General features: G+C 55.4%; 1 protein-coding gene and 1 long non-coding RNA gene across 3 annotated transcripts; one reads left to right on the forward strand and one right to left on the reverse strand.

Annotated features, from left to right (window-relative positions):
- Window positions 1-331: 331 nt before the first annotated feature.
- PPP1R7 (protein phosphatase 1 regulatory subunit 7) lies at window positions 332-22,269 on the reverse strand. 2 transcript variants are annotated; one of them, XM_045559891.1, is made up of 10 exons: window positions 21,459-22,264; window positions 18,418-18,546; window positions 14,301-14,353; window positions 12,906-12,971; window positions 12,193-12,323; window positions 10,615-10,777; window positions 8,571-8,687; window positions 7,336-7,440; window positions 4,040-4,126; window positions 332-699 (listed from the first exon to the last, which is right to left on the reverse strand). In XM_045559891.1, the coding sequence occupies exons 1-10, from the start codon at window positions 21,508-21,510 to the stop codon at window positions 523-525; spliced, it is 1,080 nt and encodes a 359-aa protein (XP_045415847.1). In that variant the 5' UTR covers window positions 21,511-22,264; the 3' UTR covers window positions 332-522. The 2 variants fall into 2 exon arrangements, with proteins under 2 accessions (XP_045415847.1, XP_045415848.1); XM_045559892.1 differs by lacking the exons at window positions 332-699; window positions 4,040-4,126 and adding an exon at window positions 6,759-6,982 and having other exon boundaries at window positions 21,459-22,269.
- On the forward strand, window positions 5,943-6,742 carry LOC123643948. Its single transcript, XR_006736960.1, has 3 exons — window positions 5,943-5,984; window positions 6,157-6,257; window positions 6,562-6,742. It is a non-coding gene; the product is annotated as an uncharacterized LOC123643948 (long non-coding RNA).
- Window positions 22,270-22,279: the final 10 nt, after the last annotated feature.

The raw sequence follows: 22,279 nt of genomic DNA on the forward strand, positions 1-22,279 counted from the left end.
GCTGGCAGCACGCGTGGAGAGCTCTGAGGGCCACAGCACACGGGCTGCAGCATCTACCCACGTTCTTTTCTGAACCTACGTAACTTTTTCAAAATTGGCAAAACTGGTCTAACAGACGTGAAGACCCGGCTGTCACAGACACGACCACTTCAACCCTGCGAACTCGGGCTCGGGGGCCTCCTGGGGGCCCCAGATACCCACCCCCCGGCAGCATGGGGGCGTCCTCGCAGCTCCCAAAGCCCCGTTTCCTGAGACCCCCTGGAGAGCAGGAGAAAGGGAACGGCGCACCGCGCTCTCCCCACAACGGCAATAACCGCACGGTTGACCAGGAGACTGTGGCAAGATTTAATAGTCACGCATCTCAGGACGGCGAGCGGCATCATGCACAGTAGCTGCTGTCGGAGCCTGTTTATTGCCATCGGGTCTGTGACTGCTGGCAGAGTGACGACTTCAGGAGCAACAGGTGGATTAAAAAACCGTGGCTGGGCAGTTCTTTCAGAGGGACCAGGTGAGGACGAGGATTCAGAACCTGACGAAGGTGGCGTCGATCTGCCGCACGGAGGGCAGGGCCAGCATGACCTTGCGCCGGTACTGCGGGTCCCTCTGCAGCGGGTTGCGTTCCAGGTACACGGTCTCCAGGCCGCGCGCGCCCTTCAGCTCGTCCAGGTCGCTCCAGCTCTCCAGCAGGTTGTCGTTCATCTGGGAGGACACACGCACACGCACACACGTGAGAAGAGCCCTTAGGGCCGGACCGCCTGACCTCACACCCCACGAACCCCGACTCTGGGAGGCCACGGAGGGGCCCTCGTCCTTCCCACGCAAGACGGCGCGGTTTGGTGTCGCGTCTTCCCTGGCACCTCAGGACACTTTCTGTCACCTCTTGATACGCCCTGGCCACCCTCCAGCAGCGTCCCGCGTGGGCCGTGTCTGCCGCCGTGGCGGGTGATGGGGCAGCGCCGCCCGCGCCTCCCACAGGCCAGTTCCGGGCCCTGCGCTGGAGTCGGCAGGTCGGAGGCTGCTCCGCCCAAAACTCGCGACTCCTGCAAATCCCCTCCGCAGTTCCTCCCACGAGGTGTCCCTGCTGCTGGTGTCAGCAGCCTGAAGATCCCGCCACGGCAGGTGCCAGGGGCACACAGGTGTGACAGGTGGGACTCGGAGGTCCAAGCAGGCGAGAGTCTGCCACACCTGCCCGGAGGGGACCTGCCTTTGGCGGGAAGTTCTCTCTTTTCAAACATGCTGGGGACGAGAGCACGGAGTGAAGCTGGGATCACGGTGGGGCACGCGTGCTCGGCACGAGAGCACGGAGCGAAGCTGGGATCACAGTGGGGCATGCGTGCTCGGCACGAGAGCACGGAGCGAAGCTGGGATCACAGTGGGGCACGCGTGCTCGGCACGAGAGCACGGAGCGAAGCTGGGATCACGGTGGGGCACGTGTGCTCGGGACAAGACCACGGAGCGAAGCTGGGATCACGGTGGGGCACGCGTGCTCGGCACGAGAGCACGGAGCGAAGCTGGGATCACAGTGGGGCACGCGTGCTCGGGACAAGAGCACGGAGCGAAGCTGGGATCACGGTGGGGCACGCGTGCTCGGGACAAGAGCACGGAGCGAAGCTGGGATCACGGTGGGGCACGTGTGCTCGGGACGAGACCACGGAGCGAAGCTGGGATCACGGTGGGGCACGCGTGCTCGGGACGAGACCATGGAGTGAAGCTGGGATCACGGTGGGGCGCTCTCTCTGCCAGGCCTGGGACTAGCAGGTGTCAGTTACTAGAGCCCCTTCAAGCGAGTGTCACTAAAATGATGCTGCACACAACTCACACATTTTATAACAAAAAAAAGCACTCATTTAATACAAGTGGCAATATCACACTCTTTGGAAGAAATAAGATTTTTTGTAGCAGTCTACCTAAAAATCTTTTCCTCACATCACTGGTGGCTGACGTGGGCTGGCAGCTCTGGTGCAGGGGGTGTGACAGCTCTGTCACCTCCTCTTCCCCTTCAGTGCACACGGCTCTATCCGTGCCTGTCGCTGTCCCACCCCATGTGCTTCCTGTCACTCACATCCCAGTGCATCCCGGAACCACTGTCCCACCAGTCCACAGGGCGCGTCACCTCTGTACCTCCAGGTCTGGGTGATCTGGGATTTCCCATCACACGGTGGATCTCGGAGCAGGTTTCCTCAGCGTTCAGTAAATACGAAATTGGGAATTCCACTCACCACCAATGGCACGTGGTAAGTGATGTCTTTGATGCTGGTAATTTTCAGAGGTTCTTATCTTTGTATTTTCCCAAAGTGGAACTAAAACACATCCCCTGTGTTGTCTCCATGGCGTCGCAGGAGCCCGAGCGCCAGGCTGGGGCGGGGCTGTCGCGCTCGCTGATGGGAAATGGCATTTGTCTCTCTAAGCTCTTCACGTTGGGATGCAAAGGAGCGTGACTTGGGTGTGCAGATTCGTTCCTTTTCCTAAAACGTGTCTCCCCAGAAGATACAATTTTTAGTCTCTTTTAATCTTGAACATTTCCACCTCCTTCTCACATTTTTTTAAAAGTAAAATGTCTTTTTGAAGAAATCTGGATTCACTGTCTTACAAAGCGCCTCACTCGGGTTCCTCTGCCGCTTCCTGCGCTGTCGTCCGGCTCGTTCCTCCAGCTCGCTCGTCCTGAGAACTCGAACTTGCGCCTGGTGCTTGGCGGGCGCAGGCGAAACGCCGCCAGCGAGTGCTCCGCACGGATGAGGCACACGAGCCGCCCACGGCCAGGGATGCGGAGTCCGATCACGCAGGTCAAGCTGGTGACCCCAGATGACTCTGGGGACACGTTTCCTCTCTGCAATCAGCAAGTTCTCCACGGCATGATACTTGGGCCCCTGCGCACACACCAGCTCTCCAATCTTTGCCCAGTCTGTCGATGACCCTGCCTGAACCCACTGCCGGAATCTGCAGGGACACTTTCCTGGTCGTCACTTTCCTAGGAGACTGTCTCGGCGTCTGAGACCCAAACTTAGGTTTTGTGCATACTGGGTTCTGCATTCTGCACGCACACACAGATGCACCTATTTCCCATGACAGTGGTTTCTTGGCTGATATTTGTATGGAAAACTTACATTTATTACCCTAAACTCAAGTACATTTTAAACAAAACAGATACGTAGAATTCCTAAGATACATATCATAAACAACTGGTAGACTATCAAAATCATTCATTTTTTGAAAATCTATGTGACACTTCACTGGAGGGGACATGCACCTGGTGTGCTGCTGGCAGCAGAGGAAACATCTCTTACTCCACATGACGCGCAGGATTCCGGAGAGTGAGCGGGAGCGCAGAGGACAGACAGCAGCCACGCAAGTGAAACTCCCCTTTCTGCTGCACCCCGCGGGCAAGACGTGCGCCAGCCCAGCCTGCGTGGGGAAGGGCTCACACAGGTGTGACTGCAGGAGGTGGGACCAGTGGGCACCTGTCAGCGACAGCCACCACTGTTTCCACTGGCACTTTTCTCCTTGTACGGGCCACGCTTTCCTGCTTCTTTGACTAGCTGGTGGTATTTTATTACTGGGTACTGTGGATGTCACACTGAGTCTGAATTCTGTGGTCCTCCTTTAAAAAGTTTTGCTCTGGCAGATCTGCTTGGTCCCGTGGGCGTGTGGCCGCAGGCTCTGTGAGGCCCTGCTGCGGTTCTGTGGGTCCCTGTCCACGCTGGCAGGCCGGAGCTCCAGGGTCTCCAGGTACCGTGTGACCCCCGGACTCGCCACGGGGCCTGCAGCCCCTGGGCCAGTTCTGCTGACCGCTGGGGCTGCGGCTTCCTCTCTGGTAACCTGCCCCGAGAGCCCCGGCCCCTCGGCAGCCCCCCCGCCTCTCCCCTCTGCCGGCCGCGGACAACGCCACGCAACCCGTCAGACGCCCAGCCCACACCTCGCCGCTGCCTGCTCACTCAGCGTCACGGCTGCGGGACTGGAGACCCGTGTATCTGTTCACGCATTTTACACAGTGGGACAGGTTAGTCAAAGTGGCATCAACCCCAGCGTGTACGGAACTTACCCAGAATTCCTGGAGCTCTGTTAGATGGCTGACATTTTCAATCTTTTTGATTCTATTTGATGCAATGTCCAACATCGTGAGTTTGTTCTAAAATAAGGAGAGAAAATGTTTCCTGGATTACCTCAGTTCAGTGACTGCGTGACCGTGCGTGTCTCTGCTTCCCAGGACAGGGTGTGCCGAGGAGGGCGATGCCACTGCCCACTTCCTGCAGCCTCCCTGGGCTAGGGTTTCCACCCCGGCCTGCACAGCCACCTGCTCAAGCTGCGTGGCCATGGGACTCGAGACTGCACCACACTCCAGCCCTGTCCCATGAGCACCCAGTGACATTGCAGGCCCTGGGAAGAACAGAGTGGCCCTGGGGCTCTGAGATGGGCTTTGAAGACAGGGTGACAACTACAGTAACATTTATTTTGTGCTTATCACGAGGACATGCATGATACCAAGTAACCCTCAAAACAGAATTCCTGCCTCCGTTTAGGGATGAGACACCTGGGGCTTCGGGGCGGGGTAAGGAGCCGCCTAGGCACACAGTGGAGGCTCGAGGTAGCCAGGCCCGAGCCTGCGCGGCCACCTGGGAAGAGGCCGCCGGGACACAGGTGCAGAGAGGGGAGGCCTGGGCCCTGCGGGGGAGTCTTGAGCTGCCTGGAGCTCGTGGCTGAGGGAGCAGGAGGTGACCAGGTGCTCAGGGACCGAGGACAGGGCCCGGGGACAGCAAGCGCCTGCAGTGGGGAGCACACAGCCCCCCAGGGGACAACATTGTGTTTTTATGGCCTTCTACTTGAAAAACAACCATACATGTGTATTGTACTTTCCAATACACATCAGCTAAGCCTGGGTAATGTTTTTTTTAAAGCTTAAAGAGTTTCAATATTTAACAGAAGAATAATTTTGTAATGAAAATTACACCTATTAAAGCTACACTGCTTGCTACGGTATGTTTAACCAAACCAGCTGGCAGGTTTTTCTAAACTCAACAGGAAACGTTTATAAGCCAGCTGAGAGTTCACTCCCTTCCTCTCTGCCCTCATCCCCCTCCCTGCCCCGTTTGAGAATTCTCTTCTATCTTCTGCATTCCTGGTATTCTGAGTCCAAATCCTCCCCAGTTTTAAGGGAAAGTTAAAAATGTCTCAAAATTAAAAAAACCAAGAACCATGAAAGCACACAGAAGCACCAGCCAGCAGCTCTGCTGACGGCAAAGCGCTGTGGCCGGGGCCTCACAGCTCCGCCAGGGCCCTGCCTGCCCCCGGGCACAAGCCGGGTGCACACACTAGCCCAGCCAGACGCAGCACATGGCCCCGCTCTCCAGCGAGCTGCAGACTCCCCGACGTCCCTCCCGCAAGGCTGGGCCCGCCTGCTGCGAGGCAGCCCCGTCACACCCTGTCACCCAGGCGCCCGGCCACGCAGAGTCCTGAGCCCTCCAGTGTGCTGGGGGGGGGGGCTGGGGTCCAGGACAGAAAGGGCCTCAGGGGAGCTGTGAGGGGGACAGGGCTGTGGGCAGCCTGGGGACTCGCAGCGTGGTGGCAGGGGGCTGAGGCCATCAGGTGTGCAGACCCGAGACTGCGATAAGGTGTCTGCAACGCACAGCAGGGTTTGGGCTCGTGGAGTCCGAGGGCCAAGGCGGCACCAGGGCCGAGACCCGGCGGGGGCTGCAGCGGCTGGGGCTGTCCCCTGGCCTCTGAGCGTGGGGGTGCAGCCACGCAGGCCACACTCTGTCAGGTTGTTCTCGGGGAGCTGGCCAATGCTTTAAAAGTGCATCTGAAAGCAAAACAGCAGGAGTTGCTTAAAAGAAAAACAGAAAAAGGCAATGGGACAGGGTGGGGCAAGCAGGCAGCCCAGAGGTCACAACACTGCCCCAGAAATCAGCCAGGGAGCTGGCTGGGCAAGAACGCCAACTCCAGAACAAGCCAGGTGTCGCTGGGACAGCACATTGGCCACGTGGGAAAAGGTTCGCTTACTTTCTTACCTCCCACCACAAAAATAAATTCCAGATGTATTAAGAGATAAAACCTAAAAGGAAGTATCTGTTTGATCTCTAGTTAAAGAAAATCCAAGAGTAAAGACTGTCACATTTGACCTTGACTATCTCTTAGTGCAGTTTTTTTTCTGTTTTGTTTCAGAGGCCCAAGGAGCTGTTTAACGGAGATCCCGGTGTGGTACCCCGACTGGCGCAGGTCTGAGCTCCTCCTCCCCCTCATCCGCCTGGGGACCCCCTGCTCAGGTGAGCCCCAGCGCAGGGCCTGCCCCCAGGGGACGTGAGGGCACCTGCGGGTGACTGCAGGGCAGGGGGCACAGGGGCCCGAGTGTGGGCTCTGGGGGGGCACGCACCCTCAGGCCCTCCGCACAGCCCCCAGCTCCAGCCACAACCGTGGTCCCACCTTTCAGAGACGCCCCAACTTATCACTGCTCCCCTGGGAATGCAAAGCATATACGCTGGTTTGTAAACTTCTAATTATCTGCGAAGTCGGAGGAAGGTGACTCAACTTTCCACAGGCAAATTCTAATTGTTCCAAAATTTTATGTAGATGTTGGTGAAATGAATTCAAAATGTGGTTTTTCCTGCAAAACAACATCACTAATGGCAACCAGGCCCTGGGGCTGAGACACAGAAGCCAAAGGAAGCTTTAATGAGATTAAAGCTCTGTCTACAATAACAAAAATGACCAATCTGGTTACATTTGCTGGCAATTAAACAAAACAGAAAAAAAAAACCCCAGTAAAATTGAATGAGAAAAAGTCTTTTATTTGTCTTGAATATTGTGCTGAGCAAAAGCAGGCTGAGCTGCAGGCAGCTGCGGGTGGGCGCTAAGAGGAGGGAGGAGCTGGGGCCCAGGCCCAGGGAGGGGAGGAGGCTGAGGGGAAGGGGCAGGGCTGAGAGCCCCGGTGCCCCTGTGGGCAGGCAGTGGTGGCTGACGCAGCCGGGGGCAGGGCGGGGGGTTCGGGGGCCTGGAGGGGAGAAGGAAAGGGCAGGTGCTATGCCAGCGGCCCTTGGTGGCACAGGGCCATCTACGGGCAGGTAAGGTTTGTTTTTTTCAAATCTTCCCAAATGCCTACAGCACAGGGTGGACTCGCAGTGATCCTGCCCCATCGGAGGCCTGTGCTGAAATTCCTCACGATTCTGCATAAAGTGTCAGCCCTTCAAGGCACACGTGTCCTGCGCCCCCCAGCCCGAGGCTCCCGGTTCTCACGACCGGGAGGCCTCTCTGAGAAACCTCTCTGAGTGGGTCTGCCCAACACCAGCCGCCGGCCCTGCCCAGTGCCCGTGGCCCACCCAGCCCGCACAGCCCAGGGGGCCTTACGTTGTTCTCCAGGCCCTCGATGACCTCGATGCCGTTGTGGCTGAGGTAGAGCTCCCGCAGGTTCACCAGGCTCTGCAGCCCCTCGATCTTGGTCAGCCGGTTGCTCTGCAAGAACCACACGGGACAAGTGTGACAATGGCTTTCAGGAAATGAGGTTTCTCATCATCCTGAAGAATTCTAAGACTAGGGCATTTCACTTACAATGTGCTAGAATGAGAGTTGTGTAGAGGGAAAAAGCGGATCAGAGTCTTGCATCTGCTGTGCTGGGCTAAAATTCACACGCGGGAATTAACAGGTTTTTTATGTAAAGAACATTTTTTAGATGTATGTGGGCAAGGTTTACCTGAATTCAATTAATAATTTTAAAATGTCAGAATTGCCCAATACTTTAAAAGTAAATTAATTCTTATTTCTCTCACTATTATTGCAACTCAAATGAGGCTTTTTACAGAAGCCTGTGGAACGTCTGCCTCACCAGGAGTGACGCCGCTTCCACACGCCCCTCACGGTCAGTCGGGGACCCCCACGCCAGGCCCTGTCCCTATCTTGCCTCAAGGCTCTGATTCCACTAATTTGCTTCCAGTGAAAATGGTACCGTGAGCGCAGGCAAACTCAAGCGCATCCTGATGCGCAAACACAGATGTCCGGCAGGGCTTTGTTCTCTGGACGATGGGGAGGGAACTGCTCGGTCATCGAGCCCAGCATGTTAGGGGGATTCGGAACAAGCTTGATCTTCCCCCACCCAAGCACTGACCAGCCTGGCCACGCTTAGCTTCCGGGATCAGGTGAGACTGGGCAGGCTCAGCCTTCTGAAGAAGCCCCCCTTGGCTCAAACCATCTAGGACGATTAGGGAAAAGGAATATGACCCTTGAAGAATGAAATTTTAGTCCAACCTCCAGCGGGGGTGGGTCTAGCCTGTAATCCTAGCACCTGGGAGGCTGAGGCAGGAGGATCGCTTTAGCCTGGGAGTTCAAAACGTGCCTGGGCAATATAGTGAGACCCAATCTCTAAAAACACAAAAATAAAATGAAAAAAATTGGCCAGGCGTTGTGGCGCATGCCTGTAGTCCCAGCTACTGGGGAGGCTGAGGCAGGAGGATCGCTTGAGCCCGAGGCTACAGTGAGTTGTTAGCAAGACCCCGTCTCAGAAAAAAAAAAAAAAAAAAGAATGAACTTCTACCTCAGTGTGTGTGCACGTGTCGGTCTGTGGCACCTGAGCTCAGGAGGACCCGTACCTGCATGCTGAGAACTGTCAGGTTGGCAAGTGCATCCAGGTTCTGAAGTTTGGTAATTTTGTTTTTCCCCAGAAACAAACTCTCCAGGTTGGTCAACGCGTCGATGTTCTCAATTGCCTGTGAGGACAGAGGGGCGGTCAGTGCTGCACGGCCCCGGAGCTGTGCCGGGCAGGGGGCACGTGCCGGGCAGGGGACAGAGGTGTCTGGGTGTTAGCTCTGCAGTGTCAGGCAAGTTACTCATCTGCTCTGGAAACTTCCCAGTGAAATCGTACAGTATGAAAAGAAAAGCAAGAAAAAGGGTGGACAGTCCAAGGCTCTGTCTCTCAGGCTCCTTCCTAACGCTCAGGTTTCCAGGGCTCTGGGGCTCCGCGGCGTAGAGTGGAGACCTGCGGGCCGGCACATTTCTCAGCACCTTCCAGCCCGAGCCTGAGCTGACACGTCACTGTGCAGCTCCACACAGCACCCGCCAAACCCACTCCCGCGAGCTGTCTCCACGGGGTTGAGATGCCGGAAGTTCTCACCCGTCTTTAAGACCCTGGAATGCCCACTCGGGACTCGAGAGGTGGGCGCCCTCATTCCGTGGCTCGCTGCCCCTCCTGCTCGGCTCCCTGCCGTGAACACAGGCCGCGAACACACGCCCCTCCACACGGCCACACCCCTGCCGCAGGCAGGGACAACGCCATCCCGCCTGGTCTTCGCAGCTGCCTTGTGTGCAGCGGGTTAACGGCTCTTTACTGACTTCAGTTTCCCTCCTCTTAGCTCACCTCTCTCTCAGCACAAGTTATTCTTTAGACATTTCCGCAGACACAAAACAAGCAGGCCAAGCACGCGCTAGCAGGGTGGGGACTCCAGCCAGCACGGAGGGGCTCTCATCTCATGGTCACAGCAGGCCTCGGCCCCGGGGCGGGGCAGGGCCTGCTCACAGGCTGTGGCCTGTCTCAATTTGTGATGGGCCACAGTTCTCCTGGAGCATTCCATAGTGACGGCCCTGGTAAAATGCTGGCATCTGGGCTGCTCTCTAGTTTTACATGTGCTGCCTCGCTATTTGTGGCCACGAGATCTCTAACAATAGCCATCGAGAGACTCTCGCCAAAGCTGCCTCCCGTGGTTTGCACCTGCCCAGGCTCCCAAGGGCCCAGCGGCACTGGCCACCGTGTGCTGTAGCCCCTCCAGCAGCCGAGCGGAGGGCGCAAAAACACGGGGTGCAGGTGGACGTGCCTGGAGACACTTGCCTGAGCTGCCAAACCAGGCTGCGGGAACACAGGCTCAGTGCCGCGACCCCGAGCAGGAGCCGGGTGTGGGGCCCGTGGGGTATTCTGGCTGACGGAGGCCCCCGTCCCTGCCCGCGGGAGCCACGCTGCTCTCCGCCCAGCAGACCTACCCAACGCCAGCCCTTCAGTAATGCCCCTCCAGGCTCCCCCGCAGATGCCAGAGACTCTTGACACCAGGTATGGGTCAGCTGGCGAAGGACCTGCTCCTGCTCCTCCTACAGAACCCCGTGTCACGTCTTAGGAGTCTCCTATTTCCATTCTGCCCCACGGTTCCAACGTCCAGTGGATCCTGCACAACAGACCTAACCCCGCTGGGGATGCGTCCCAGGGGCACAGAGCTGTACAGGGAGGAGGGGACAAGCCGGCACTGTGCTCCGGGTGTCTCGGCAGCGAGACACCTTCGAAAGCCCCTGGCACGGACCGCTTTGCGGAGCTTCCTCTGGAGAAAACCACCGCGAGCGCGTTCCAGAGCAAGGTGCCCCGGGTGGGCGGGTTCAGCCCGGGCGAAGCACAGCCGGCATGGCCTGTGCTGGGCCGCGGTTTAGACGAAGGGCCGCTGAAATCTGTGTGCAGAACCAAGGCCAGGCCGCTCAGCTTGGGCACGTGTTCTTACTAGCGCTGACTTCCACTTAGCACTTTTTCTTAAAAGAATAATTTCCTGGTTTATGAAAGAAATCACAGCACCGTCAGAAAACAAAAGCCAACCACACATCCACACGCGTCCATCTGTCCACACGCAGCACGAGGACGCCGGTTCGTGCGTCTGCACCTACCCGGATGCGGTTGGATCCCAGCTCCAGCATCTGCAGTTGGTGTAAGTTGCTTAAGTTCTCAATTTTATTGATTTTATTGTTGACCAAGAAGAGTTTCTTCAGTCGTGTCAACTTGTCAAGCCCTTCAATGTTTCTCAACAGATTAAAAGAAATATCTAGAACCCTGGGAATAAGCAAAACTTTTTTTTAAAAAAATGAGCACACGCTGCATAGAATTTAGCTAACTCAGAGGTGACATCCCCACCCAGGGGGCTGCAGTCCCCAGGGGATCACATGCCCAGGAGCCCGGGGAGGGGGGCGTGCAGCCTACAGCCGCCTGGTGCCCTGGCTCCCAGCGCCGTATTTGAGGCAGAAACCACGTTTCATTTACAGCTGTGTCTACGGCAGGACCCAACACCAGGCTCTGCACACAGAAGGGATCCGAGAAGTATTGAATTAAAAACAAAACAAACAAAAATCAACAAGCAGCAAAGTGGCAGAAGCCCGGGCAAAGTTTTGTCTAGGACCTGACTCCTAAAATTAATCTCATTTATTCCTTTATTTAAAAAAAAAAAGGGCCGGGCGCGGTGGCTCACGCCTGTAATCCTAGCCCTCTGGGAGGCAGTGGCGGGTGGATCGCTCGAGGTCAGGAGTTCGAGACCAGCCTGAGCGAGACCCCGTCTCTACTAAAAATAGAAATAAATTATCTGGACAACTAAAAATATATATATAGGAAAAATTAGCCGGGCATGGTGGCGGATGCCTGTAGTCCCAGCTACTCGGGAGGCTGAGGCAGTAGGATCGCTTAAGCCCAGGAGTCTGAGGTTGCTGTGAGCTAGGCTGACGCCACGGCACTCACTCTAGCCCGGGCAACAAAGTGAGACTCTGTCTCAAAAAAAAAAAAAAAAGTTCAAGGCCGGGCAAAGTGGCACATGCCCGTAATCCTAGCACTTTGGGAGGCTGAGGTGGGAGGATTGCTAGAGGTCAGGAGTTCGAGACCAGCCTGAGCAAGAGCGAGACCCTGTCTCTACTAAAAATAGAAAGAAATTATATGGACAGCTAAAAATATATATAGAAAAAATTAGCCGGGCATGGTGGCACATGCCTGTAGTCCCAGCTACTCGGGAGGCTGAGGCAGGAGGATCGCTTAAGCCCAGGAGTTTGAGGTTGCTGTGAGCTAGGCTGACGCCACGGCACTCTAGCCTGGGCAACAGAGCCAGATGCTGTCTCAAAAAAAAAAAAGTTCAAATGGCAAAAGAGGAAATCATGGATTCACCTTCCCCTCTACCTAATTCCGGCACCATCCCTGAGTGGAGACTGGCCAGGAGTCCCCGCTGCAGCCTCCCCAGTAAAGGTTCATCTTGCAAGTCCACACGGCCCAGCCTGCTGGTGACACGCACAAAGGTGCCGTGCCCTCCTGGAACCCTGCACACGGGCAGGCAGGGACCTGGGAGCCAGTTACAGGGCAGGACCCCGTGGCAGAGGTGGCCTTGCCCAGGCCAAGGGCCAGGCAGGGTTGGCTCTGGGAAGGCTGGGTGCGCCCATCCGGCCGTCTCCCCACCTCCCCGCACCCTGGTCTGCTCGGGCTTCAGGACTCACTCCAGCTCTGTCAGCGCCTCCAGATTCTCAATCTTCTTGATCTGGTTGTCGTAAAGATCCAGTTCTCGAAGATTCTGTAGCTCCTCCAGATTCTCAATGCATTTAATTAAATTTTGACGGAGGCAGAGAGTCTGGGGGACGGGAAAGGACAATTGACGTAGGCAAGGGGGAGGCCACAAGAAAGCGCCAGCTGTTACTGGAGGACCCAGGACAGGCCGTCCTGGTGGAAAGACGTGCTTTTATTCTGCTGTTTTCTAGAGGGGTGCTGACCTCCGAGAGCCAGGGGAGGGGGGTGCTAGCGAGCACTGCCCACCCCACCTGAGGCTGGAGGCAGGCCCCGCCCTGCTGACCTACGTCCGTCTGGGGTTGGGCGTGTGTGGCATTTGCTGGCAGAACAGAAGAACCCTTAGCAGACTCCATTCTGAGAATCCCATTTCACTGAGGTCCATTAAGGACGGGGAGACCTGGCGAGTGCTTAACCGAGTGCAGGCTCAGACCTGCCTCCGTCTGCGGCCTGAGCTCCAGGGCCGCCCCCAAGCTCACACCCACCGTGTCAGGATAAGGACACCTGCCCAGACCCAGCGGCAGCTCAGGGCCTTCCGCAGGACGGGACAAGGCCTGCACCTCAGGACTGATTTCCTGGTTATGGATTTGTCCACACCCCAGGTGGGTGCTGCCAAGTCACAGCAAGGCAAGCCCAGTGTCCCTCTCACCTTCACTTTCTTCAGAACCTCAAACCCTTCAATCTTCCCAATGCGATAGTGATTCAGATCAACATCCTGAAACAAAGAAGAAATCTCGCTCAGCTGCAGCGAAGTGCCCAGAGACCCGTTTCCTATCACGGAGCTACCAGTGGAGGTGCGGTGGGTGGGCAGAGGTGGGGAGGGGTGAGGGAGGCGGGGAGGGGCGGGGAGGGGGTGAGGGAGGCGGGGAGGGGTGAGGGAGGTGGAGCTGCACCAGGATGGAGCCGCAGCAGGAGGACAGTGGCAGGGTGTTGCCAGAGGCTCTTTACGTTAGTTTTATGTAACACTGACCCTCAACACGTTAGTTTTATGTAACACTGACCCACAACACATTAGTTTTATGTAACACTGACCCTCAACACGTTAGTTTTATGTAACACTGACCCACAACACATTAGTTTTATGTAACACTGACCCTCAACACGTTAGTTTTATGTAACACTGACCCTCAACACGACTGGTGTCTGACAGCTTTCTCTCACTCCCAGCTCCCAGGAACGCAAAGCACATGCCCAGGCTCCAGGGATAAACACCCTATCCCAGCGGTCCCCAACCTTTGGCACTAGGGACCGGTTTTGTAGAAGACAGTTTTTCCACGGCCTGGGGTGGGGTGGGGGTGGTTTGGGAAGAGTCAAGTGCATCGCATGTCCTGTGCAGTCAGACCTCTCTGCTGATGACAATCTGCATTTGCAGCCGCTCCCCAGCGCTGGCATCACCACCTCAGCCCCACCTGAGGTCATCAGGGTTAGGTTCTCGTAAGGAGCCACAGCCTCGGTCCCTGCAGGCGCAGTTTACAGTAGGGTCCTCGCTCCTGTGAGAATCTAGTGCCACTGATCTGACAGGAGGCGGGGCTTATGCGATTATCTGAACAACGGGGAGCGGCTATAAATACAGATGAAGCTTCACTTGCTCCACGCTGCTCGCCCCCTGCTGTGAGGCCCGGTTCCTAACAGGCCACCATGGACGGGTATCGGTCCGTGGTCTGTGGCCTGGGGCCTGCAGCCTTATCCCGTCAGCACCAGAGACGCACTGTGGGCAGGAGGCCCAGCAGCCAGCTGTCACACCGCGTGGGGCTCCGCCCTCCCACTGTCCACGGGCACACTGCTTTCCAGACAGTGGACAACGCAGTCATCAGAGCCACACCATTTATGACCTGCCACACAAGGCCCCACTGGTTAAACAGAAATGGGATTTCGATAACTTGTATTAAAAATAACAAGAACATAGGAATCCGACCCAGCTAACGGAGGCTAGGCAATCTCTCTAGGGAAATCATTTACTAATCTGGCACCTTCGTACAAGACAACCCGATGGTCAGGGTGGTCCACACCACAGCCCGAGGCTGGGCCAAGCAGGCAGCATTACCTCTGCATCTCTGTCCAGGTTGATAGTTTCCATGTCCACAGGCAGCTCATGTTCTGAAAAAACGCAAAGAAAAAGAGAAGTCCATTCAGAACCTCATTTAGAGGAGGTGGTGGCCCCAGGCTTCTGTAAAGAACCGCCTCCCCGCTGAGGTCTGGAGAAGCTTGGCTCGTGGAGCCAACTCAAACCCGAGGAGAAAGACCCACCCAGATGGTACAGCAAGGCCCTGGAGGGCGTGGGAGGGTCAAACCCTGCTTCAACAACGGTGACTTTTAAATATCCTGAGTTTCCTGAATTCAGCTATTGGCAAAGGTCTCCAAACTTCCGTCTGCACCTCTGAACTTCCCAGGAAAGGACATGTAGTCTAAGGCTGTTGGCAGAAAGGAGGGCAGGCAGCCCTCGGGTGGTGCGGCTGGCAGCAGCCGGCCCTTACCACCTTCTTTCCCTTTTAGTTGGTGGCAGTAAGTCAGGCTATTTGAATACGGATCACGCTGGGCACTGATGTGACCCATCAGATGTTCCAGGACGTGCCTCTTATTGGTTTGGAGGGTGGCCCGGCACCTACAAATGCCTCTCTCTGCAAAGAGCAATATGAAATGAAGCACAGCTCAGCAGACAGGATCAAAGAGCCTCACTGAATAATTTAAACACATGTCTCAATTGGAAGGCAGGTGAACTAATTCCAGCTGAGAAACTCATTTGGATTTCTCCACCCCAGAGAGCCGGCTTCGCTGGGCTGGGCGGCTGGGGGCGGCTGTGAGGGCGGCCCTTCCTCTCCATCGCATTGGAACTTGCTGAAGCTCACGTGCTGGGAAGGACTAAGACACACGTGGCAGACGCGCTCACAAACGCACATACCATGTGCATGCAGACACGCACACTCCTTAAAACTTCAAGAGCAACAGTAATTCCTTAATGTCACCAGACATCAGTCACTGTTCACATTTCCTCAACCATCTTCTCAATTCTTTCCCTAGTTTGCTTGAATTAAGGTCCGAATAAGGTGATGTATTTCGACTGAATGGCATTTCTCTTGCAACTTTTTGTTGGATGAAACAGGCTGCTCATCTTGTAGTGTTGCTCCCGTCTGGACACTGATTATGGCACCAGGATACTCTCGACTGTATTTCCTGCAGACGGCCTGTCACTGTTCCCGTCTCACCTGAGCTCATGCCGCCCCTCCCTCCCTGGACCACATCTGCACGCGGCGCTGCAGGGGAGCTCAGTCCTGGGCCTCAGGCCCACGGCTGGCTCCTTCCAAGACGAGCGGTCAGCCTGGCTCCTCGACTGGAGGCCAGAGGGGAGCGCGTGGCATGGGGGCGGCTTAAAGGGATGGTCCCATACAGCTGGATTCACTTCACTGTCCTGTCACTATGCCTTTCCTATAATGAGCAACTGCGGCTAGTTAAAAAATATGAGGCTTACTATAGTTTATTTAACTTTAACTTTGTAGGACACCAACCAGTCTAAGAATTAAATAAAAGGAACTGGGAAAAACCAAGAGATGTACCCAAATGCCCCCAAAGACAGCATAAACCCAACGTTCACAAGCTCAGGAAGTTGCACTGGAAGAGGCACTACGAGTAAGGTGGGCTGCCCAGGTCACTTCGTGTCCAAACCAGGACACTTTGAGAGTAAAATGGGCATCACAGACGGTCATGCTGGGCTCGCAGGTAGAAACTGGGCTGTCCCCAGCTCCTCGACACACGGTCATGCTCTAATGGGGTCCCATCTGTAATGGATCAAGCGCAGCGCTGGCCCCCACACTCAGAATGTTAGCTGACCCCTCAGGCAAGGCTACCAGCCTAGAATAGCCTCTGAATGCCTTATGTATTCATCATATTTTAAAAATATGGGAAAATAAGTAGAAGGTGACAGTTAACATGTTTAAATTTGTTTTATTTGAACTTAAGACTTAAATACAGGGAAGAGCAAGTCCTGGTTTCTCTAAGGACTAGAAATGCATGTTCCCAGAGAACTCACAGTCAGCCAGCCAGCTGGGGGAAGGAACCTAGAGAACTCACAGTCAGCCAGCCAGCTGGGGGAAGGAACCTAGAGAACTCACAGTCAGCCAGTCAGCTGGAGGGAGGACCCTAGAGAACTCACAGTCAGCCAGCCAGCTGGGGGGAGGAACCTAGAGAACTCACAGTCAGCCAGCCAGCTGGGGGGAGGAACCTAGAGAACTCACAGTCAGCCAGCCAGCTGGGGGGAGGAACCTAGAGAACTCACAGTCAGCCAGTCAGCTGGAGGGAGGAACCTAGAGAACTCACAGTCAGCCAGCCAGCTGGGGGGAGGAACCCAGAGAACTCACAGTCAGCCAGCCAGCTGGGGGAAGGAACCCAGAGAACTCACAGTCAGCCAGCCAGCTGGGGGGAGGAACCCAGAGAACTCACAGTCAGCCAGCCAGCTGGGGGGAGGAACCCAGAGAACTCACAGTCAGCCAGCCAGCTGGGGGGAGGAACCCAGAGAACTCACAGTCAGCCAGCCAGCTGGGGGAAGGAACCCTGGACTCAGACGAGCCGGGCGCCAGGCCAGCCAGTCTGTCTCGTCACCGTGTGCCCTTGGGCGAGCCATAGCGAGTCTCACAGTTGTCATCGCTAACACGTTACAGCGTCGTCACAATTATCCCTCACGACAGCATCGCTGACTGTGCCGCGAGCCCGGAAAAGGCAGCGCACGGCAGCGCTCTGCCAGCTCTGTCCCCCCAGAAACCCGACATCTCCGCAGCACATGTCTGAGGACAGCGCAGCCCCGCACTCCTGCTGTGCGTGACCAAGTCGGACGACAACGATACTTCCATCCATCACTCCCATGCACTCTGCTCCACCCACGTCACTTCCAGAATACCGACTCTGAAGTTCCAAAGTAAATGTGGCTGGTACTTTTGTGGTAATCTTCTTTTGCCTTAAAATTAAGTTGCCATAGTTACCATCATCTTTGCTGGCAGAGAGTGCACAACATGATTTTAAAAATCAGCTTTTTTTTTTTTATAAATTTAATTTTTATAAGGGTAATGCATGATTATCCATACCTTGTATAAAATCTAGAAAATGTAGAACCTATAGGTCCTTCTCAAACCAGCTATTCCAAAGACCCTGAGCAACAGTTTGATGTATTTTCTTTCTTAGGCAAGTAAAACTACATATTCATTTTTTTAGCTAAAAGCAAGATTTTAATATGCATACTATTTAGAAACTTCTTTTTTTAATCTAATAACATATCTTGGACATGTTTCTGTATTCATGGTTTCTCTCATTCTTTTCAATATAAATTGATTTTTTAAGCAAACAAACCAAAAGGCTTGCGCCATTGTTGAGGAGAGCAAAAAACCATAATTATGGGCTGAGAAATTACTTTTCTTAACTCTAAATTTATTTTGTTGTCGTTATTCACTAAAACAACAGGAGACACTGGGCGTGGTGTCATGCACCCTGGTCCCAGCTGCTTGGGAGGCTGAGGCAGGGGATCACTTGAGCCCAGGGGTTCAAGGCTTCCGTGAGCTGTGATCATGCCACTGCCCTCCTCCTGGGCAATGGAGGGTGACCCTGTCTCTTAAAAACAAACAAAGACACAAAAAAAACCCCACAAAAACAAAAACAAAAAAACCCAACAACCATTGGAAGCTATGGGCTCATTTTCCACATAAAATGATTTCCTAACATCTGGAGACTTCAGAAGTCAGTCCCCAGCCTATAGAAACGGTGACGCAGCGTTCAGAACGGCTTCTCCAAGACAGTCGAAGTTTCTGTTGCTCTGGTAGGACACAGAAACACAGGAACCAGCCACAGTGTTTACCTCAAATCTTGCTTGCTGAACATATGGTTAATACAACAATTCTCTGGTTCTGTCCCAGATGGCCTCCTGGTACCAACATCAGCAGCAGCATTTGCCGTCAGGGGAATTAGCAGAAACCACGTCCTTCTTGCAAGTGCCATAACGAGTTGGCCCACGGAGGGGGCGTCTCAGAGCACGCCTCTCCCAGACAGCACACCCCTGCCCCCGGCCCCCGGAGGGTCCCTAAGGAGCACCGCAGCCCTTCCCAGGACTGACATAACCCCCAGACCCCACGGACAGACCACATACAACACAGCCAGCACCCCTGAGGGAGCCGGCCTGGTACCTTCTGGGTCCTCGTCCCCCTTCTCCTCCCCATCCTTCAGGCTCTGTCTGCTGAGGTCTGTCACACCGCTGCCATCAAGCTTCCTCCCTTCTTCATCACCCGACTCTTCGGATTCGACCCGCCTGTCAACTGAACCCACACAGCAGTAAGAATCCACAGCCACTTTATGTGACTATTTGGGGAACACGTGACAGATTTGCACCCAGCTGTGAGTCAAAGAGACCATTCGGAAATGTCTGTTGAATCTAGTTCAAGGAACACCTAAGTGTCTCCCATGTCCCTGTCCCGTATGAGGCAAACCGTGGCAGGAGATCTGGGGTGGAGAGAGCAGAGCACGGGGGCCATGTGGATATTTAGGAGAATAACACACTCTTCCTGCCCTCAATGAACTTGTGACGAATGGCCAAGTGTTCTGAAAGCCTTGGGATCATCTGTGGTCAGATGCACTAACGGTTCCACATAGTGAGGCACCTCTTGAATGACTCTCACTTTTGGCTGGATGTCCTCCTCAGAGGGGACCACTGTGACCCCTCCAGCCACATACCTTCATCCATGCTCCACTTCCCATTTGGCCAAGAAAACCAGCCCAGGTCACAGGCCCATGTTCTGAAAGGAATCAAGACTAACTCGCACCAGACTGGCAGGGGCACCAGTGAAAAACCAGAATACAGCCAACAGTGCCGACTACCCAAGGAAAAGTCACTGGGCAGAGTGCTACCAACTCCAAGCTTTTAAAGGTGGCAAACAAATTTTTTTAATAAATATTTTCTGAATTAATGAGTAAAGCAATGATTAAATGTGGCAGGTAAAACTTCTTTAGCAAGGTTGTCAAATCACTTTTCTTTTTCTTACTTTTTTTCATGATCTCTTTTGGAAGACTGACTGGAAGATGTGAGGCAATGACATTACTTGGAATTATCAACCATACTGAAAGTACTCTTTCCTGACTATGGCTTATCTATAAAGGGATGTGCTCTTTGAGGGAAAGAAAGTTCTGGTTCCTCCTGGTATTTCTGGCTGTGCCTAGCAAAGTAGCACCCAGGAAAGGATTGCTGTATAAAACAAGTCCTTACAAAATCTACCTCCAAAACATCCAGATTCACTCCTTCTTCCCTGTCCCAGCAACCGCCTTAGCTCAGTTCCTACTTACTACCTTGGACCTGGGCTCCCGCCCTGCTGCCTGACTGGTCCCTCTGTGACTTGTCTTGCCCTGTTTCATCTATTCTCCATTGACAGAGATTCTGATCTTTGACTCCAAAAGTATTTCTGTGATGCCAACAGCTCTTCCTGAGTTTGCATCTCGCCCCCAGAGACACAGCTTTGGCAAATCATTCCTTTTCAAAGCCTCAGTCTCCTCACATGTAGAGGCACAAGCGCAGTTAGCATGTGCATGACACGCAGTAGATAATTGACAAATTAGTTATCACCAAGCATGGGCACTCTGTGGTCCAGGCTTAAGGAAATAAAGTTCTCCCTAAGAGAACTCCAGGGAGAGGAGAGGAGTGGGAAGAGGTTAGGAGGGGCTTAGCTAATGAAGGGCAGCCACAGTGAAACCCGAGAGCAGCAGAGAGGGCCTGGAGCACGGGACGGCAGACCAGCATGCGGAAAGTGAGTGGGGCGTTGGGGGGTGACGGGGTGGTGAGCAGCCCAGAGAAGGCGAATGTCTGAGTTAGGTGCTGGCAGTGAGAATGGAGGAAGTACTGAAGATTTGAAGACATTAAAAAGTAGAGGTGTCAGAGCTCCTTGACTAACAGGACATGGGCGGGAGTGGGTGAGAAAAGCCTGGCTTTTGTATTTGCCATTTGCTAAGACACGGAAACAGCTGAAGAGGGATAGGGGAAGAGGGATAAGGGAATAGGGAGAGGGGAAGAGGGATAAGGGAAGAGGGACAGGGGAAGAGGGACAGGGGAAGAGGCACTTCTTACAAAGATTCAAGCGTATCAAAGTCTGAGACCTTTAATATCCCCTCCACCCTCCACCTGCAACCTTCTCTGGCCAGCCTCACTGGCCACTTCCCACCCTCATCACGTGTGACTGTCACCCTTGGTCAAACTCTCCTTCACACCCTTTTGCCTAAGACTGTGCAGTTTCCTTTGTCTGGGTGACCTTTGATCTTTTCCCTAACCCTATCCCCCACCTGGTTGACTTCCAGTTATCCTGCAAGGTCCACAGCTCAGAGCTGGCCTTGGGTGCGCAGCCGTCACCACTCCCAAACATGCCAGCTCTTCTCTGCACCACCCACCTCCAGCTCCTCCCTAGCACTTTTCACATGAGACAGTGACTGCTCTTCTGGGAGGTCTGTACCCCTCAACAAACCAGGGGAGCCCAAAGCATGTAAGCACTCCAGGACACGACTGACTCCCAGCTGGGGGTAAGTGTATGTGAATGTGTGTGTATGTGTAACTGCGTATGCATGTACATAAGCACATATCAACATGTGTATGTATGATATATACATACACGTAGATACAATTTTTTTCTAACAAATTGAAAAGGAGGAAGAAAGTTGAACTGTATTTTCAAAACTATGACAGCCCTGAAAACAGGCACCGCCTTCTATAACTCAACCCTTTTATTCCTCTGCTCCTCGACACCCCTTCACCACAGTCCACTGGCTTTCAAGAGGGGACGGACCCTTCTCTATCGCTGCCACGTGAACCAGTGAGCAGACTCCGGGAGGTCCCCGGGCCGAGCTCCGTCTCCTCGTCAGCTGACGGAGGACCGCTCCCCCGCTTCCTCGCCTGTCAATCTCAGAGGTTCGGGGCGAGGCTCCAGCCGGGCTTCGGAGCCACCGCGTCCCACTCGGCCCCACCCCCGGGCCTGGGCTCGCGCCGCTGCCGCCCGTCTCAGTTCTGGGTCCCTCCCGGGCGATGCCGCCCCCGGGCCGGGGCTCTCGCGAGTCTGGAGCCTCCCCCGCGCCCCTGGGTCCGGCTGGCAGCTGTCAGGGGGCCACGCGGCGGTGGCTGGGAGCGGGACGCTGAGTTTCCCTCCCGCAAGGGTCAGGGCCCGCCCGTTGCCCGCCGCCCCCGAGGGCCGCTCACCCTCCATCATCTCCTGCGACTGTTGCTGCCCCGCGCCGCGTTCCGCCGCCATGTTGGCTGCTCTTCCCCTTTCCGGAATCGTTTCCTCAGCCCCTCAGCCAATCAGGATCCCGGCTCCGAGCCGGCCCAGCCAATGGAATCCCGGCACAGGGGCCTGGGCCCCGGACGCGCCTGCGCGGGCCCAGCGCCTCACGGGAGCTGTAGTTCTTTCGCGAGGCCGCCCGCCTCGCCTCCCGCTGCCAAGTTCTGGAAGCTGGGCCAGGGGTGCCGGCGCAGGACGCTCGGAGACGCGGCGGCGGGCGGACGGAGAGGGCGTCGAAGCGGAGGGGAGAGGCGTTCTGGGCTCGCGGGTTGGCTCAGGTCACTGTCCCGACCTCGGAGCCGTGGGGCGACCGCGGGCCGGGCGGATCTCTCCGTGGGTGGCAAGGTGTGGGCAGGTTCCACCTGCATCCCCGGCTCTGCGAGCCTCGTTAGCCGCGTCTGGACAATGGGCCGAGAGGCAAGAGCGGCACCTTTCCCGGCGTCCCGGCGCGGATTGACCCCGTGCGAGCGGCCGCCTGCTCTGGACGCTCAGCGCAAGGCAGGCAGGTGCGCGGCGCCAGCTGTGCTCCGCTCGCCGGCCGTTCCCAGCCCAGTGCATGTGCTGCAGCCCTCGTCCGCCCCTCGGAGCCGTCCCGTGCCTCCCGTCTCCAGGACGAGGCCGCCGAGAGGCGCGCTTCGCGCTGCTCACCCGTCTTGATTCCGAGGCAGGAGGAAAGAGCGTCTGCCTGGCGGGGATGGCGGTGCGCCCATCTCTTTTGGCTCCTCCGAGGCGCCGTAGG

Source organism: Lemur catta, chromosome 8 (genome assembly GCF_020740605.2).
Source record: "Lemur catta isolate mLemCat1 chromosome 8, mLemCat1.pri, whole genome shotgun sequence".
NCBI classification, from domain to species: Eukaryota; Metazoa; Chordata; class Mammalia; order Primates; family Lemuridae; genus Lemur; species Lemur catta.

Excerpts from the sequence above, each read along its gene's own strand:
- PPP1R7 (XM_045559891.1), bottom strand. The coding sequence starts at position 21,510 with ATGGCGGCGGAACGCGGCGCGGGGCAGCAACAGTCGCAGGAGATGATG. Across the intron at positions 12,324-12,905 it reads AGGTTCTGAAGAAAGTGAAG|ACTCTCTGCCTCCGTCAAAA; the intron begins GTGAGAGGGACA and ends CCCGTCCCCCAG. Across the intron at positions 4,127-7,335 it reads TCGAGGGCCTGGAGAACAAC|AACAAACTCACGATGTTGGA; the intron begins GTAAGGCCCCCT and ends TCCTTATTTTAG.